The 16,036-nt window shown below is 39.8% G+C and overlaps 1 protein-coding gene across 1 annotated transcript; it reads left to right on the forward strand.

Moving 5' to 3' along the window:
- The first annotated feature begins 10,139 nt into the window (after positions 1-10,139).
- On the forward strand, positions 10,140-16,027 carry prkra (protein kinase, interferon-inducible double stranded RNA dependent activator). The gene is made up of 8 exons (XM_065293187.1): positions 10,140-10,231; positions 10,497-10,672; positions 10,849-10,930; positions 11,015-11,084; positions 11,174-11,291; positions 11,369-11,463; positions 14,635-14,797; positions 15,417-16,027. Exons 1-8 carry the CDS (start codon positions 10,197-10,199, stop codon positions 15,572-15,574), a joined length of 897 nt encoding a protein of 298 aa, XP_065149259.1. The 5' UTR covers positions 10,140-10,196; the 3' UTR covers positions 15,575-16,027.
- Positions 16,028-16,036: the final 9 nt, after the last annotated feature.

Consider the following 16,036-nt stretch of genomic DNA (forward strand, 5'->3'; position numbering starts at 1 on the left):
ATCGACCACGTCTTCCGAATACATGGCCAGATTCTTCTGTAATGATACGTAAACAAACAGGCAGGCACTTAGACAAGAACGTATATGAAAACACTAGAGACTCAATGACAATGCTAACACATCAGATCAACAGACAGGCATATATATACAGACTAAAACAGGTGTTGATGATGATAGTAATTAATGACATGCCCAGGTGACAACAATCAAAGTAACAAAACACACACAAAAGCAGATCATGGTGATTAACCGTGACAAGAGATGCTTAACAATTAATCGCGATTAATCTATAGCAGAATAAACGTTTTTGTTTACATCATATATGTGTGTGAACTGTGTATAATAACTTTGTATAAATAACTTTCTGTAAATCACACTTAACCTTAAAAGGTCTTAAAATAAGCACCAGAGCAATGTAAGTGGAGTAATTGACTCCAGTCCTTTGAATTATTAAAAAATAATATGCCGCATGACCACCTTGGGTGTGCATTATTTTCTAATAATGGCCTGTCGTCAATTATTCCATATATAAAAGAGAATATAAAAATATATACAAGGTAAAAATAGGAGTTAAAGTTTGGCCCACATCATATTTACATTATTAAAATCTGGCCCTTGAAGAAGAGTAGTTTAAGACGACCTCTGGTGTAAACTATACTTTTGTATTTTTATAGGTCATGTATGCAGGTATAAAAATATAGGTATTCATGTCCAAAAAAGTTAACCCCCCCCCCCCAAAAAAAATTAATCTGAAATTAAATCTAAGATTAAAATAAACATCTGAGTTTTAATCTATTAGTTGTTATACTGTAGTTAAGTGAAATGTTTGTGTTATGGAATAAAAGCATGGTCTGGTTAACATTTGGTAGTCTAAAAATACTAAACTATTTCTCACCTTAACCACAAACTATCAGGGCCATATATTACCAGTTACCTTTGTTTCCTTTGTTACACAAACCTTTATTATAAAAAACTTGTAACTTCATAAAACCGACCTCTCAAAATAAAGCTGACACACATATTGTAGTATAGTAGTCAGCGCTGAGTAATTTACTATTTTAACTTACATGGCTTATAAGGTTTGTAATACTGCATGTCTATACTGTGTGTGCGTGCGTGTGTGTGCATGCATGTGTGCGTGTGTTTGTATAAAACAGCTGCATGACGTTAGTGGGAGAGGAAGTGAAGCCTGACAGTTTCACTCACTCATAAACGCATGAGTGTTTTTATACAGATGGTTTTAGAATTCACTGGCCATTTAGTTGTAACTTTCTTTTAACAATATTTCATTTTTTTATGTATATACAGCACTTTATTTAAGCAACACTAGTTTTTTTTACCTTTAAATAATGTCTCTAAAATTATTTCAGTGATAGAACAACTTTAAACTGGACAAATTGTACTGTTGCTGCAACCTGAGCAGTCTCCTTGCTGCTAGCACACTTTGAAAGTGGCGGTGGAGGGTAGGAAACACAGCCCCGCCCCTCCCCCTGCCTGCAGAAGAGTGTCTGATACCAGGCATTGTTGCACTTTTCAACCACATGGGGGAGCTGTAAGTCATTTTTACATGGAAACTACCAGTGATTGGAATAACGGCGTTATAAGTAATCAGTGTTACTAACCAAGTTATTTTTTCACTAACGAGTAATCAAATAAATTACTGTTTCCCCTGTTATAACGCCGTTATCGTTACTTACATTAAAATGATGCACGTTACTAAAATTAATCTCACTGAAGTGATTTTCACCCGTGTATGCTCACTCTCTCAGCTAGACACTGTTTTTCTCTTGTGTGTGTGTTGGGAGAAACATAACTGATGATGATTGGTGTGTGCGTGTTAGAGGGGGGGGACAACCACATAGCTGATGATGATTGGCTTAACTTCCATCGTTAGCCAACCTGAGGCAGAGTTCCCACACAAGGCAAGCACGCACAGTCTGACTCCGAGCAGTGTAAAAAAGTCTGAGCAACTTGGTCACTTAGTCGCTAGATTTAGCAACTTTCTATCACTTTAGCGACTTTATTTCAAAAAAGCAACAAGGACAAATCTAGCAATCTTTTCTGGCGTGGTTGGAGACTTTTGTAGACTGACATGAAAACACGCGTCGTTCTCTCTTCTCAACGAGCAGCGGCTGCTGCTGCTGTGCCCCATCTCAAAGCACTGACATGCAGCCCGGTCATCGCCCATCAATCACTCAGAACACACCAGCGACAGGGCGATGGCAAATACAACGAGCTTAAAGGTAGCGGTCGCAAACACGAAGCACTACTTTTCCATTGTTGATGTGAAAGGCATGAATGTTTGTGTAAAGTGCAAATTATGCCCAGGAAGAAAAAGTCTCTCCACGTGTAATTCTGATCTAATAAAGCACCTCACATCACATGATGCCACAAAATTAGTGATTTCTCTTTAGTATCCATTTTATTCATTTAACATATTTAATTTTAAGGGGCATCCAAGTTATGTGAAATATTATACATTTTTTAAGTAATGCAGTAATTACTTTCCCTGGTAATTAGTTACTTTTATAATGATGTTACGCAGTTACTAACTCAGTTACTATTTGTGAGAAGTAATTAGTAACTATAACTAATTACTTTTTTAAAGTAACGTTCCCAACACTGGAAACTACATAGTGTTGCTTTAATGTTACATTGTTTCAAAACACCTAAACCCAACAGCCCCCCCACAAAAAAAATAAGATCAAAAATGTAAATAAGTAAACTTATATAAAACATATAGAATAAACTACAACAATGTAAAAAATAGCTGTAATTATGCAGTTGGTTGCTAGTAACTTAGATTATGTTATTTACTGGCAACAGTTTGTTGAAAGTTAAAGCTCCACTGTGTAAGATCTACTCCCATCTAGCGGTGAAATTCTATATGACAACTAACTGAATATTACTTTCTAGCACCCCCCCCCATTCGGAGCGCGTTTAAACTCATACGGTGGCCGTGTCATGCCAAGGTTAACTATTTCCCCGCCATTGACGAGATATCTCGTCAATTAAGAGAAAACGCTTCCCCGCCAATGACGAGATTTTCCGTCTTTCCGCAATACCGCTATTATCCACCAGGTGGCGCCCTTCCGCAACTTTTTAAAACCGGAAGTATTGCCCTATGGCGCAAGCTGCTGCATGTCCGTTTCTGTTTTAAAGATCGCTCTGAATGGGATCTCTATGAAAAGTCCGTCACAAAAATGGAATTATCTCTGCTTTTTGCTCAAAATGTGGTGTTTTTGCAAAAACATACCCATATTCAAAAGCTGATTGCAAAAGAACCACTAAAGGTAGGATGAAACGTTTTTTTTTTTTTGTTTGAAAGCAGAGGGTCTGTTCTTTCATTTGGTATATTGTATGTTTATTTATTTAAAGAAGAACATTTTCTGGAAGGCATTAAACTTTGGTGAAAATCATGAAAAACGCTGGCGCTGGCTGGCAACTTTTTTTAAAAACGCTGGCGGTGAAAGAGTTAACATGGCTTCCAGTAGCTACAAAGCAAAAGCAATGAAAAAAATGAACAATTTGCAATGTCCTTTGCCTGTGATCCATCAAATCACACAGATTTATGTTAAACATGGAAAAAGTCTGATTTTCATGATATGTCCGCTTAAAATCACATACATTCATAAACGTAGCTTAGACACTCCTTTTTCATTGACGCGAGTAAAAATATCCCAGGGGCTGTTACACTTGGATGTGTTTTCGTCGATCGGATCACAAGTGAACGAGAGAGACAAATTACGTTTACACTTGGTGTTTAAATCCGTCTCTTTTTGTCCATTTTCGCTGCTTCTCTCCAGATTACTGAGGGGATGGTCTGTGGACGAGTCCCTCTCCTGTCATTTAATCATGAGCGGGAGTAATGACGGGTTTAAATGGACGCGAACTAATATTATGTCAGAGTACAATGCTTATGTTTTAAGTAAACGTTACATGTCCGTGTATATGTAAGAGCTTTCTCTGATATTGGTGAAATAAGATCGCTCAACTTTCACACGCTTGTAAAATGAAACGAAAGTCGCACAGATCAGTTTTATCAATGAAAGGCTAAAAATAGGGCTGTCACCGTGTGTTTGTGCTAGAGGTCAGAAAAGATGAAAAACATTGATCTCAGTACCTCAGATTACATAAATGGGCGGAGAGACGGCGTTTGGCTGTTCGAACACATTAAACCACATGCGTGTTTACACTAACTGCATAACCATGCTACAGTTACACAAGGAACTATAAAACTTCAAGTTTACAACATAGACTGTATAGATGTAAACGAATATGCTGAATTACCTGTGGAGAAGATAGAAAGTGCAACTTCTGTCTCCCTTGAGTCCCATCTTGGAAAACTAACTCCAATATTGACTTTGGTCTTGTTGTTTTTCCTGTCGCGTTGTCGTTTTAAATCCCATTTTCGCTTCCTTGGCGACTTGTTTTAATGTCCTCGAGAATAGGTCTTCAACAGGCTTTCAAATCTGCCTCAAATCAAAGATCGCAGGATCATCACGGTTTGCAGCTGTTGCAGCCGAAGGATTCAGTCTACACAGGTCACATATACGGGCTGCATACGTCATCAAGCCTGGTTTATTTAAATTAACTGAGCATTACATTCGCAAGTCATAAGCATATTACATACATTTACAATTAAAGGTAGGGTAACACATTTTGAAAAATGCTAACGGTAGCCGCCTAGCAATGAAATCCCGATCCCACCCTCAAGTCAAATCGCCATCCAAAGTCACGCCTCTTTCCAAACACATGAACACGCACAGATCAGACGTTCACATCTCATGTCTCATTCACCAGTGAGAAAACTTTGCAGTACAAAGTGAATAACACTTCCAAAATAACCAAACAACTGGTTTACATCAGAATTAGTTTAAGCACACGTTCGATTGTGTAGACGTAGTAACTATATCGTTATGCTAATCCGGAAAACGAACACAAATTTCATAAGCAACACAACGTTTCATCAAAGTAGAATATCTGAATCCATCTCAATACAAACATATCGCATACCTACCTTACCAAAATAAACAGTGCAACGACCCTTTCAGACCCTTTGCCTCCTGTAGCTGTTTGCATCTCGCGGTAAAGCAGTAAAGTTATCGATGTTAATTTCGGTTTTTGCTCTTGCTGATCCAGGCAGTTTTTGCTGTTGTTGTTATAAAAGATGCATTTAGTTTTGTTGCTCCTGTGTAGGTTGTCAATTCAGCAGAAAAGTTTGCTGTTCTCGCTGTTTACAGACAGAGCGCACGTGAACGCGCCGAAGACGTATGGTATCTGCGTGGACTCGCTGCGCGGTGGGAATTCAAATTACGCTTACGTATGAGGGACATAAAAGGAAACGTCCGTTCGGACCGAAATCTATGATTTGTTGAACATTTTTTGGTCCTACGCCTTTCACAGATGACATAAATTTTTACAAAAACATTTAAACAACTTAACACAGTGATTGCTATCAGAATGTGAGGAGACTTTTAACCAGCATAACTAAAAATGTTTCAGGATCAAATCTGTTACCCTACCTTTAACTAAGAATAATTGTCAGCTTTATAATTGTTAATATTCTGAAATAAGACTGTCTTGATGAGGTATACCGCCTACACATGCAACCTCGGGAGGCTTCAGCTAGCGGCCAGCGTGAGTGTAGAGTGAAAGCGCGAAAGGCGGAGCTTGAATTTCAGGAATGTCCCTCGTCGGCGAATGTATTTCAAAGATGGAGGCACAACATGGATGCGCCAGTCGAGCGACTCGACCATATGTATTTTAAATAGCAGATTCTACACTTACGAGAATACTTTGATTAGTGGGTGGGAAATAATTACACATGAATGAGCACATACTTTTGAAAGAAAACATGGGTTTTTGCTAAGAATTAACTCAAAAAAGTACACAGTGGAGCTTTAAATAAACATTAATCATTAGTCTTTATCTTTACATAATAAAACTAAAATAACAGCCTCATGCAAAGCATCCTTGGAACCAGAAATCCTCATCAACCCTTTTATGTTTTTTCCTTTAGATTTTGGTTCCCAGAATACTTTGCATGAGGCTGTTATTTTAGTTTTATTCTGTAAAGATAAAGATTTGTTAATGTTTAATGTTAATTTAACTTTAAACAAACTGTTGCCAGTAAATAACATACATTTAAATCTACAGTAAGTTACTGGCAAACAGCTGCCAGTGATACTGTCAAATGTTTTACAGTGAAGGCGTTGCACTGAAAGATGTTCACAAGAGCAATAGTCATGAAATGTTTTTTTTTTTCATTTCACCTGAGATGTAATTATAATACTACTTTAGTTTATAGTTTTGTACAAAAACATAAAAATTAACCAATTCATGACCTTTTTCTTTCATCCTTTTTAAAGGATAGTTCACCTAAAAATAAAAAAATTCCCTTTCAGTCGGTCACTTTGACGTCACGTCGTTGACTGACATATTGAGTACTCGCTAGAGAGACTAATCTGCTTCAAGAAACTAACAAAGAGCCAATGAATGTTGGCATGCCTTATTTGCATCTGCTGGTGCCGCCCTGCTGTGCGAGTATAAAATGAGAAGCAGGTGCACTGCATAATCAGCTTTTTTGGCTGCAGTAAGCTGCTTGTTAGAAGCTCTCCTAAGTCTGGGAACTAACTGCGGGCTCAGATCGTTGGTGCAAAGCCACTGAAAGCAGCACTAAAGAACAGTTTTTCTAAAAGAGCTGCACTAGCTGAATTTGTGTTTTTATAAATACAACTGTTCTCTTATGTACACAGATGTGTTGTGTCTTTCTAAGTGTCGTATAGCCTGTGTGTTAATGGATGTTGCAAAAATATGGGACCTGTGGATGGTAACGATAGTTGCCTCTAATGCCTGGGCATTAAGCACTCTGAGGCAGAGTTGTGGAGGAGTCATGTTCCCATTGCGGGAACATATCTCTCGTGGATCTAAAGAGATGGGTCCGCTATCTGAAAATGGTGTGGCCCCCCTCACCTTGCCTTGCACATTAAAAACTATGAGTGCAGGCACCCAGGGAGGCGACCTCCAGGTCACTGTCAGGTAACCCCGCAGGACACCAACGCTTCGGGCCCTCTCACACCCTAGTTCCGAAGCCAGTAGAGACTTTGAAGGGGCTGACCCGCCAAAAACTAGACCACTACGATCTTTTGGCTCTTTCGAGGATGGGGGGCAGTTACTCTCTGACGCCAGCTCGAACATGTTGCCGCCTTCAGAGCGGGTTGCACAGCCCCTAACTGACTCGGAGATGATGGCTATGCTTGCTTGGACGGCGTTCGGCTTGGAGTGGAATTAACGATCCGTCATGCCTTGATAATTGGTTCTCTGGGGGGGCTGCGCTGGTCCTCAGCGTCCGTCTCCAGTACTATTCTTTCCGAGGTACATGAAGAGCTGACAAGGTAGTGGGGGGCTCCTTTCTCCTCCCACTACCGGCCTTGTACGCCTTCACCCCTCACCTCTCTCGATGGTGGGGCCATTAAGGGCGACACGGCTGTCCCAATGGTGGAGCGATCAATCGCAATGCAACTGTGTCTGAACACTGCTGCATCCAGGAGGGTCAAGCCAGCCCTTCCCTCGTGAGTCTGAAAACACTTGACCTTGATGGCTACTGCGTACCGGCCTTGCAGGGATTGCACTCTATAGCAGTGCTGAAGGTTCATCAGGCTCAAGTACTGAAGGACCTGCACGAGTGAGGTCACAACCAGGCTGTCTTTGAAGACCTTTGTGCGGCTACCACCTTGTACTTCGTGCAACCAAGGTCCCGCACAGGCTGTGGGTGGTGCAATGTCCAACATGGTGATCCAGGAATGCCATCTATGGCTGTGCCTGGTGGACATGAAGGATGCAGAGGAGTCCCCCTTTCTCCCCAGCCGGCCTCTTCAATGAAGCGTTCGAGAGCTTTGCCCAACAGTTCTCGGCCGCCCAGAAGCAGACTAAGGCGATCAAACACATCCTGCCATGTCGGAAGCCAGCTGCCCCTTCCTATCCATCTATGTTGGCTCTTCAGTCTGCTCCTTACCGAGGGCATCGTGCTGTGTCTGCCTCGCTCGCCACCCATCCTGGAGGGAAAATGAAATGTAAGGGGCCTTGAGACGGGCGACCTGGAAATTAGGGCTGCACGATAAATTGCATGCGATATCACGCCCATCTCATCAGTAATGCCGGTTCCTTGATTACTATTAAATCGCCATCAGCTGTTTTTAGATGAAGCGGCATTAACTGCACAGAGCCGTAGTTCCCTGACAAGCTGGGCCATACCGCATACATATCGCAGGTGATACGTCTGCGATAATTAATGCGAAATTGCCCCGACTGTCAATGAATTACGGCTCTGTGCAGTTATTGCCACTCCATCTGAAAGCAGCTGATGGCGATTTAATACTAATCAAGGAACCGGCATTACTGACGAGATGCGCGTGATATCGCATGCGCTTTATCATGCAGCCCTACTTGGAAATGATCTGTTTGCTTCCTCAGAGACGTCCCACTGCCACCTGTTTTACCCTCTGACCGGAGGAACACTTGGTTTAGATGTGTTGGCACACACCTGGCCTTCGCAAGTATGCGTTTCCCCCAGTGAGCCTGCTTGCACAAACACTGTGTAAAGTCAGGGAGAACAAGGAGTGCGTTCAACTAGTGGCTTCTCCATGATGTGGTTCCCCAAACTCATACTCCTCGCGACTGCGCTCCTTGGCCAATTCCCCTTAGAAGGACCTTCTTTCTCAGCTAGGGGGCACAATATCGGACATGTTAACGATATGCAAAAGGTAGGCTCCAAACCCCAAGGTAAAGAATGACGCGAGTTATCGTTTCCAACACAAATCTCTTTTCTTGGACTACAACAAACACACGATTGTAGGCAACAGTTTACTTCCTGGACCTGTTGACGTGGTCAGGACGGTCATTATCATAATTCCTCCCACTTCAGACTCACAGCTTGTAATTTAACTCCTGTTAGCATTGCATTGTGAACACATCTTTCAAACACGGTAAGGAGCTATGCAGAATATCTGAAGCTACACAAATGTACGGTATGTGGTAAATAAAGTGTTTTTAACTATAAACCATGCGAACGTATTGTGTTATACCAAATACACAAAAAAACATTGTTTTTAATGGATTCTTTAAATCACCCTAAGTGATTTGTAAGATTTTTTATTTCAGGGGGAGTAAGTGTGGGGAGAGGGGGTAATTTTTAAAATTATCTCACTTAAATGTTTTCTCAGTAAGTATATTGGTTTTACAATGGTATAATGTTAAATGTTGCACAAGGAAGTTTTAAACACATTTATGTAATTTACGTGAATATACGCAAAGATGGACATTTTGACGTTATTTTTTGTGCAGGATTCAAGAAATGATCTGTGCATGTTATGAAGAATACAAGTACATGCAAGGGGTGTGGCCTCAATGGCCATTCAGTAAACAGTGTGCTGTGTACATGTGACTGAAGAAGGATATAAATTCAGCTGAAATTGCATTAAATCTTGTTGTTGTTTTAAACAAAGTTATGCTGCAAGATTTTTAAAACTATATTAAATTCCCTGTTATAGGCAACTCTGCATTTCCCAGTTTATTCCCGTTAATTCCCATGGAAAGTTTCCAGCCTTGAAAATTTCCAGAATTTTGCAACCTTAGTTATTTTCTTTCATGATGGTGGCGCTAGAATGGATTCAAAACAGAGTATTCCCTACTGAAAAAACAATAAAACCATTACAGAAAATTCTATTGGTTCTAATTGAATATGTATTGGTACTAATGGAATATGGCCCAAAACACACTAAAGTGTAGTGGTTTTAATGGTAAAAGCTAATGGTTCCTATTGGTATTTTAATGGAAACCATTAGAATTTTCTGTTATGGTTTTATTGTTTTTTTTCAGCAGGGTTGTCAGGTTATGGATGTGCTTAAGAGGTAGAGATTATGAAGGACAGAGGGAAACATGATGGAAGAATTAAGAAAGGTTGAGTTATCAGACGGGGCAGAAAAAGTATATCCTGCAGAGTGGTGGGAATGGATAAGGCAGAAAAACTGTTTTATTTATAAGGAGAACTATAAGATGAACAGTACAGAAACAAAACCGCTAGATGGCGATAATGCAACGCTTTTGAATGGAAGCTACCGTTAAACCTCAAGGAAGAAGCAGCAGCAGCAGCTATTGGCCAGCGTTTCTGTCCGTCAATCAGAAACCGTGTACGCATGCGCATACGGACAACAATGATGGCCGATTCAGCGTAAGTATCTAACGCTTTTGTTTTCATTTACACATTAACACATACATCATATCATGTCTGTAAACGTGAGTCTGTTTCATATAATGTATGTTGTGAGACTGAAGCTAAACGAATATGTGACGTTGTTTTGTTTACAGTCTTAAAGGCGGGAGTTTATCATGCGTTAATATTTCAAACACACGCTCGTTTCATTACTGTTAAAGTTTACGTGTTGTTGGGGGGGTGCGATCTGGTTTAATAACAACGGTATGTCATTGTTTTTCAGCGGCGTTTTAGCTCCTCGTCGGCTCAGTGTGGCTGATAAAACTCCCGTCCAGATCCTTCATGAATACGGCGTCAAAACCGGCACTGCCCCCGAGTACGCGCTCATTCGTGCTGACGGGGACGCGCACCAGCCCTCTTTCATCTTGAGTGTCACTATTGGAGATGTTGTCTGCAAAGGTCTGTTTTTACATCAGTCTGTAGCTCATTTTAAACTTATTTAAAGCAATACTAGTATTATTACAATCATTTATAATTAAGATATTTAGAAAACCTGTAGATCACAGTGTATTGTATATTCAAACGACATTATCTGTGTACACCATTATTAACACGATTCCTATTGTTTTGTAAAGGTCAAGGATCCACTAAAAAGGCTGCCAAGCAAGAAGCTGCCACCGCTGCCTTAAAATTATTACAAATCGACACCCAGCTGAAGTAAACAACACACTATAGACTCTTATATAAATGACAATATTAACTTTAAATTGAGCTAACGCTTGTTTCCTGAATCTTTCATAGTGATGAGAGAGAGAATCATGGTGTGTCTCTTGAATCTGTTGATGCCTCGAATCCTGTGGGAATACTGCAGGTATCTGACACAACCCTTCATGTCAAGTGTTATTATTCGAGAGTGTTTTTAGTAAAACTGTAGTGTTTATCAAACGTTTTGTGTTTCAGGAGTTGGCGATGCAGAGAGTTTGGTGTTTGCCGGAGTATGTGTTGTGTATGGAAACAGGGCCCGATCATATGAAAGAGTTCTCGGTTGTCTGTCGATTAGAAGGACTGGAAGAAGCGGGTAAGTTTACCGTAATGCTACTCGCATGTTCTGTGTATGAACGCTCCTGTGACTGTAAATGTGCTTTTACACACCAGGTACCGGCAGCTCTAAAAAGATGGCCAGAAGAGCGGCGGCCGAGCGAATGCTGGAAAAACTCCGGATTTTATCTGGATCTTCTGAGATTACATGGGTAAGTGTGACACATACAGTACACATGATAAATGTATTTAAATAATAAAATTGCTCACGTACATGACCTCAAACCCAAAGGTAGTATATGAAGGCCGTTTGTGTTTCTTTTACAGAAAGTGGCTGACCTCAATACATATTCTAATTCATAGTTTCTTCTTCAACCTATTTCAAGTCTGCATCCCTGCCCCTGAAATCGCATATTGTGACTTTTAGCCACACCAAAAGATTTTTTAAATCCATCAGATTTTCAAAATGTGAGAGACCACAAACATGATGAGAAAAACACTTAACACGTTTGTTCCTATGTTGTGTGGAGTGCTGCTATGTGGTCATGACAGCACACCGCGCACCATCAGATTAACTTCACAAACAACGCGAGTCTCAATTAAGAACACAGGAAATCTCGCTGAGATCTTGCAATGTTTCTTGCGGCCAAACGTGACTTCACAGTAAACAAAAAAATTGCATGTAATGGATTGCATTTTTACATCTTTGATGGTCATCACACTTTCGACTTTCGTTTTTAGTTTCGTCTTTCATCAGCTCGCTTTCTTATTGGTTATCGTTATGTTTCATGTGTGTGTTTGTCCTTGGGGTTCCCCCCACACAACTGATTTGAGATCTTAATGCACTGCGCACCACAGGAAAATCTGATAAGCTAATTGGTTTAAACACATAGACGATTGAGATACTACAGAGGATTGTCGTAAGTGTGCCCAATTCAGCCCGTTTTTATCTTGTGGTGTGTACCCGGCTTAAGAGTGACGTTCCTACCTACTCAATAGGGCTGGGGCGATTAATCATGCGATTATGCTTTCTACGCTTCTCAATGAATTACGGTGAAATTCCCCTACAAACTCAATATGCGCCGCAGATGTACCATTTACACACAGCTCCAGGAAATGCCTTTAAGCATATGTATATTAAAAAATGTAGGTATTTTCATGATAATAAAGAATATTTATAATAGAGCTGACGAAAAACTCGTCTGTGATTCTCCGATTCTCATGCGGGTCTCATCAGTAAAGCCGGTTCGGTGATTAGTAGTTAACCAATATCACCTGCTTTCAGATGTAGTTGCATTTACTACACAGAGCAGTATTTCACCGAAAGCTAGACAAAATCGTGTTTGTTATCGTGGAAGATCGTTTTCGATTATGAACGCGATTTTGCCTAACTTCTTGGTGAAATACGGCTCTGTGTAGTTAATGCCGCTCCATCTGAAAGCAGGTGATGGCAATTTACTACTAATCACTGAACCAGCTTTACTGATGAAGCACGCATAAGAATCGCAGGCGATATTTTTTTTTTGTCCAGCTCTAATTTATAATGATTATGTTTGACTCATGTTTTTAATTTTGTAAGTGCATGTTATAAATGACTCAAACTCTCAGGGCCCTTTTTAACAATCTAAGCTCATTGTCTAAATCACACAGCGCAACGTTTTTGATTAGTGTGTCCGATGTCGCTTTTTCTAATTTAACGACGGGAAAAATGGTTTGTGCGCCGAGCGCATGGTCCAAAAGGGTTGGTCCTATTATTATTATTTTGGGCGTAACGTGCAATAAACCAATGAGAGTCTCAGCTCTCATCCCCTTTAAAAGCAAGTTGTGCTGGCGCTATGTCTAATCCCTATTTAGATGACAGACTTTGTAAACTGAAAAACTAAGCGGAGGAAGAAGATCCCCAGTTTAAGATTAATGTTAAATAATAGTGTTGTTTTTCACTTGTATTGAAATTGTTATTTTTTTATTAAAACCTTTAAAACCCATTTTCTTTTAGTCATGGAAGTAAAAAAGCAGGCTTTAAATTGCTTTAAATGTATGGCTATCCAATATCATCAAAAAATAATTTACAAGTATGTAAGATAAGGTTTGTACCATAAAAATACTTTATTTGTAACAAACAGGAGATAAAGAATTTACAAACGTGCGGAAAGCCTTTTCAGCACTTGGACAGCGTCATGAGTTTTTTAAAAGCATTACTTAAGAATGTTTTTTCATCACATCATATCCACAGGTACAGAGTCATCATATAATAAATTCGTGAGGTAGCATTAAAAAAAAACATTTAAAAACAGACGCATTTGTTTAAAGCAAAGCATTTATTTACTTACCAGGCTACAGGTGAAGCAGCTCTTTTTGTCTTCTAACGTCTCATAATCAGTCCTCATTTATGTCCAAGAGACTCAATAATAATCTTTTACATTCAATCCTTAAATCTTTCATATTTTAAAGCATTTTGTGCTGCTGCGCATTCATGTACCTTGTGATAAGCAAACCCGCATTGTTGTCCCGTTTATAGGCGCATATTACTAATGCGCTCTTTAAATAACAAAAAACACTATTGCGCCATTGACTTTAGACTTTAGAGCAGGTTTTTGTTGGTCAATGGCGTAGTCTATTTTAGTTGCCTCAAACTAGCAACGCGCCAACAATGCGCCTGAACACACCTCGTTTTCAGACCAGAACGCCCATGGGCGCAAATGCATTTGCTATTTAAACAACGTGGTGCTAAACGTCAAAATTATCATTGCGCAGGGTTGAAAACTAGCAATAGACACTTGTGTCGCGCATTGCGCCGGGTGTAAGATAGAGCCCTCAGTGATTCTAGATTGATAAGGACTTCCTGGTGATCAAAGAGCCATTAATACATGAAAGTTATGCGATTCAGACAGGTATTATTAGTATGAATCGCGATTAATGGTTCCAGTTCTGCTACTTACTGTTAAAACCGTACATTTCAGTATAGTATAATATGGGTAGTGTGAATAAATCTCTTGACATACTATCTTTGCCATGTTGATATCACGTGTCACACACTGTCTCAACAACAAGTGAGCTGTTAACTTTTCGAATACTATGAATTTGGGCATTTGAATCACTAGTGCTGTTTTCAAAATATCGTTCCAATGATGCATCGTCATGAACTTATGATGATGCGCGCATTGATACAGCACCTTCTGATACAGTCGCCTTCTTTTTCAAACTCCTCTGTATGAGTTATAAGCAATAAGCAATCAAAAACTGCCCTGTATCGTGACAAATCGTACCGTAAAGTCGCCTCACCTACTATATATTATGGATAAAGGTCTCTTTGCATGCCACGTATGACTTGATTTGTTGTTTTGTATGATATGTTATCCAGCTGTGTTCTCTGTGATCCTCAGACCCCTCCACCTCGTGTGAATCTGGACAGTTTTTGGCATTCAACAGGGGAGAGGATTTCACTCCTGAAGAGATCTCCTCTCAGCATTCCCAACACAGACTACATTCAGATGTTGCTGGAGCTTTCACTGGAACAGGGATTTCAGGTCACATACATGGACATTGGTTAGTTCATGTTTCTCAGTTAAAACACGAGAAGAGAGAGATCGAATCATAAACAAACATGTATGCGTGTGGTTTCTCGAGAATAATAAGCAAACTTGAGATGAATCGTAAGTGCACGATTGAAAACACAATGCACGTCATGAGTCTTTACGGGATCTTCATGGGATTCCAGAAAATCATTGGCAAAATTAAACCAAAATTAAACGAATCCCAGAAGGCATTTTCGGTGTGTTTTCCTGTAATCTGTGTGTGAGAGCTATGGTGAACGGGCCAAAAACAAGGCGACGGTGACATACTTTAGTGGACCTTGTGGAAGTCAGATGACTTTGCCCGACCATCAACCTGGTGTGTACCTAGTTGTAGGCTTAGGTTTAAAGTTAGTTGCGTGTATTTATGCATATTACTTATACCCTTATTACTAGTAATTATTTTATGGTGTCTTTATTACAAATGTTGAATGTAAAGAAACTCCTCTTGTTACCATTTTATTATTATTATTCTGTAAAAAAATAGGGGTGAATAACACGACAGCAGTCATAACACATAGTGATGAAGTGTCAGATGATTTATTTGTGTATTTCATCTGTGATGTGTTAAACTCTGTGGTTGTTTATTTCAGATGAGCTGACAGTGAATGGACAGTATCAGTGTTTGGTTGAACTGTCCACCAGACCTGTGACCGTTTGCCATGGATCAGGAATAACCAGCAGTAACGCCCAAAACTCTGCTGCACATAACGCCCTGCAGTACGTCAAGATGGTCGCCAATAAACAATAGGAACAGATCTGTGAGCAGCATTTGCAGCACTGAACTGAGATCAGTATGGTGGATGATATCTGCTCTATGAGCAGACCTGTATGAGCTCAGTCTGTTTTACACCGCTCAGATTAAACAGCCAGCATGATTTCACACTAATGACAGCGTTTGTGTCAGTAAACATTTATTTCCTTCAATAACCACCATAAATAAAAGAATAAGGAGTAAGATGTGGTGAAGTTACACATTTAAATGAAATTCTGAATTGGAGGGGTTTATTAAAAGGAATTCATCTTTAGTGACTTGTTTAAAACTATATCATGTCATTGTTAGGTTTTTAAATAGTCTGGATTCAGTCAGGTGGTTTATTGAATAAAGTGCTGTCGGTATGTTGGTCTTTGAGTATGTTCATCAAACACGACAGTGCTTCACTGCTGCATTTTAATCTTGTTTTATTAAAACATGTATTGCAAACGTCTGTGT

This window comes from Paramisgurnus dabryanus, chromosome 15 (assembly GCF_030506205.2).
Source record: "Paramisgurnus dabryanus chromosome 15, PD_genome_1.1, whole genome shotgun sequence".
Taxonomy (NCBI): domain Eukaryota; kingdom Metazoa; phylum Chordata; class Actinopteri; order Cypriniformes; family Cobitidae; genus Paramisgurnus; species Paramisgurnus dabryanus.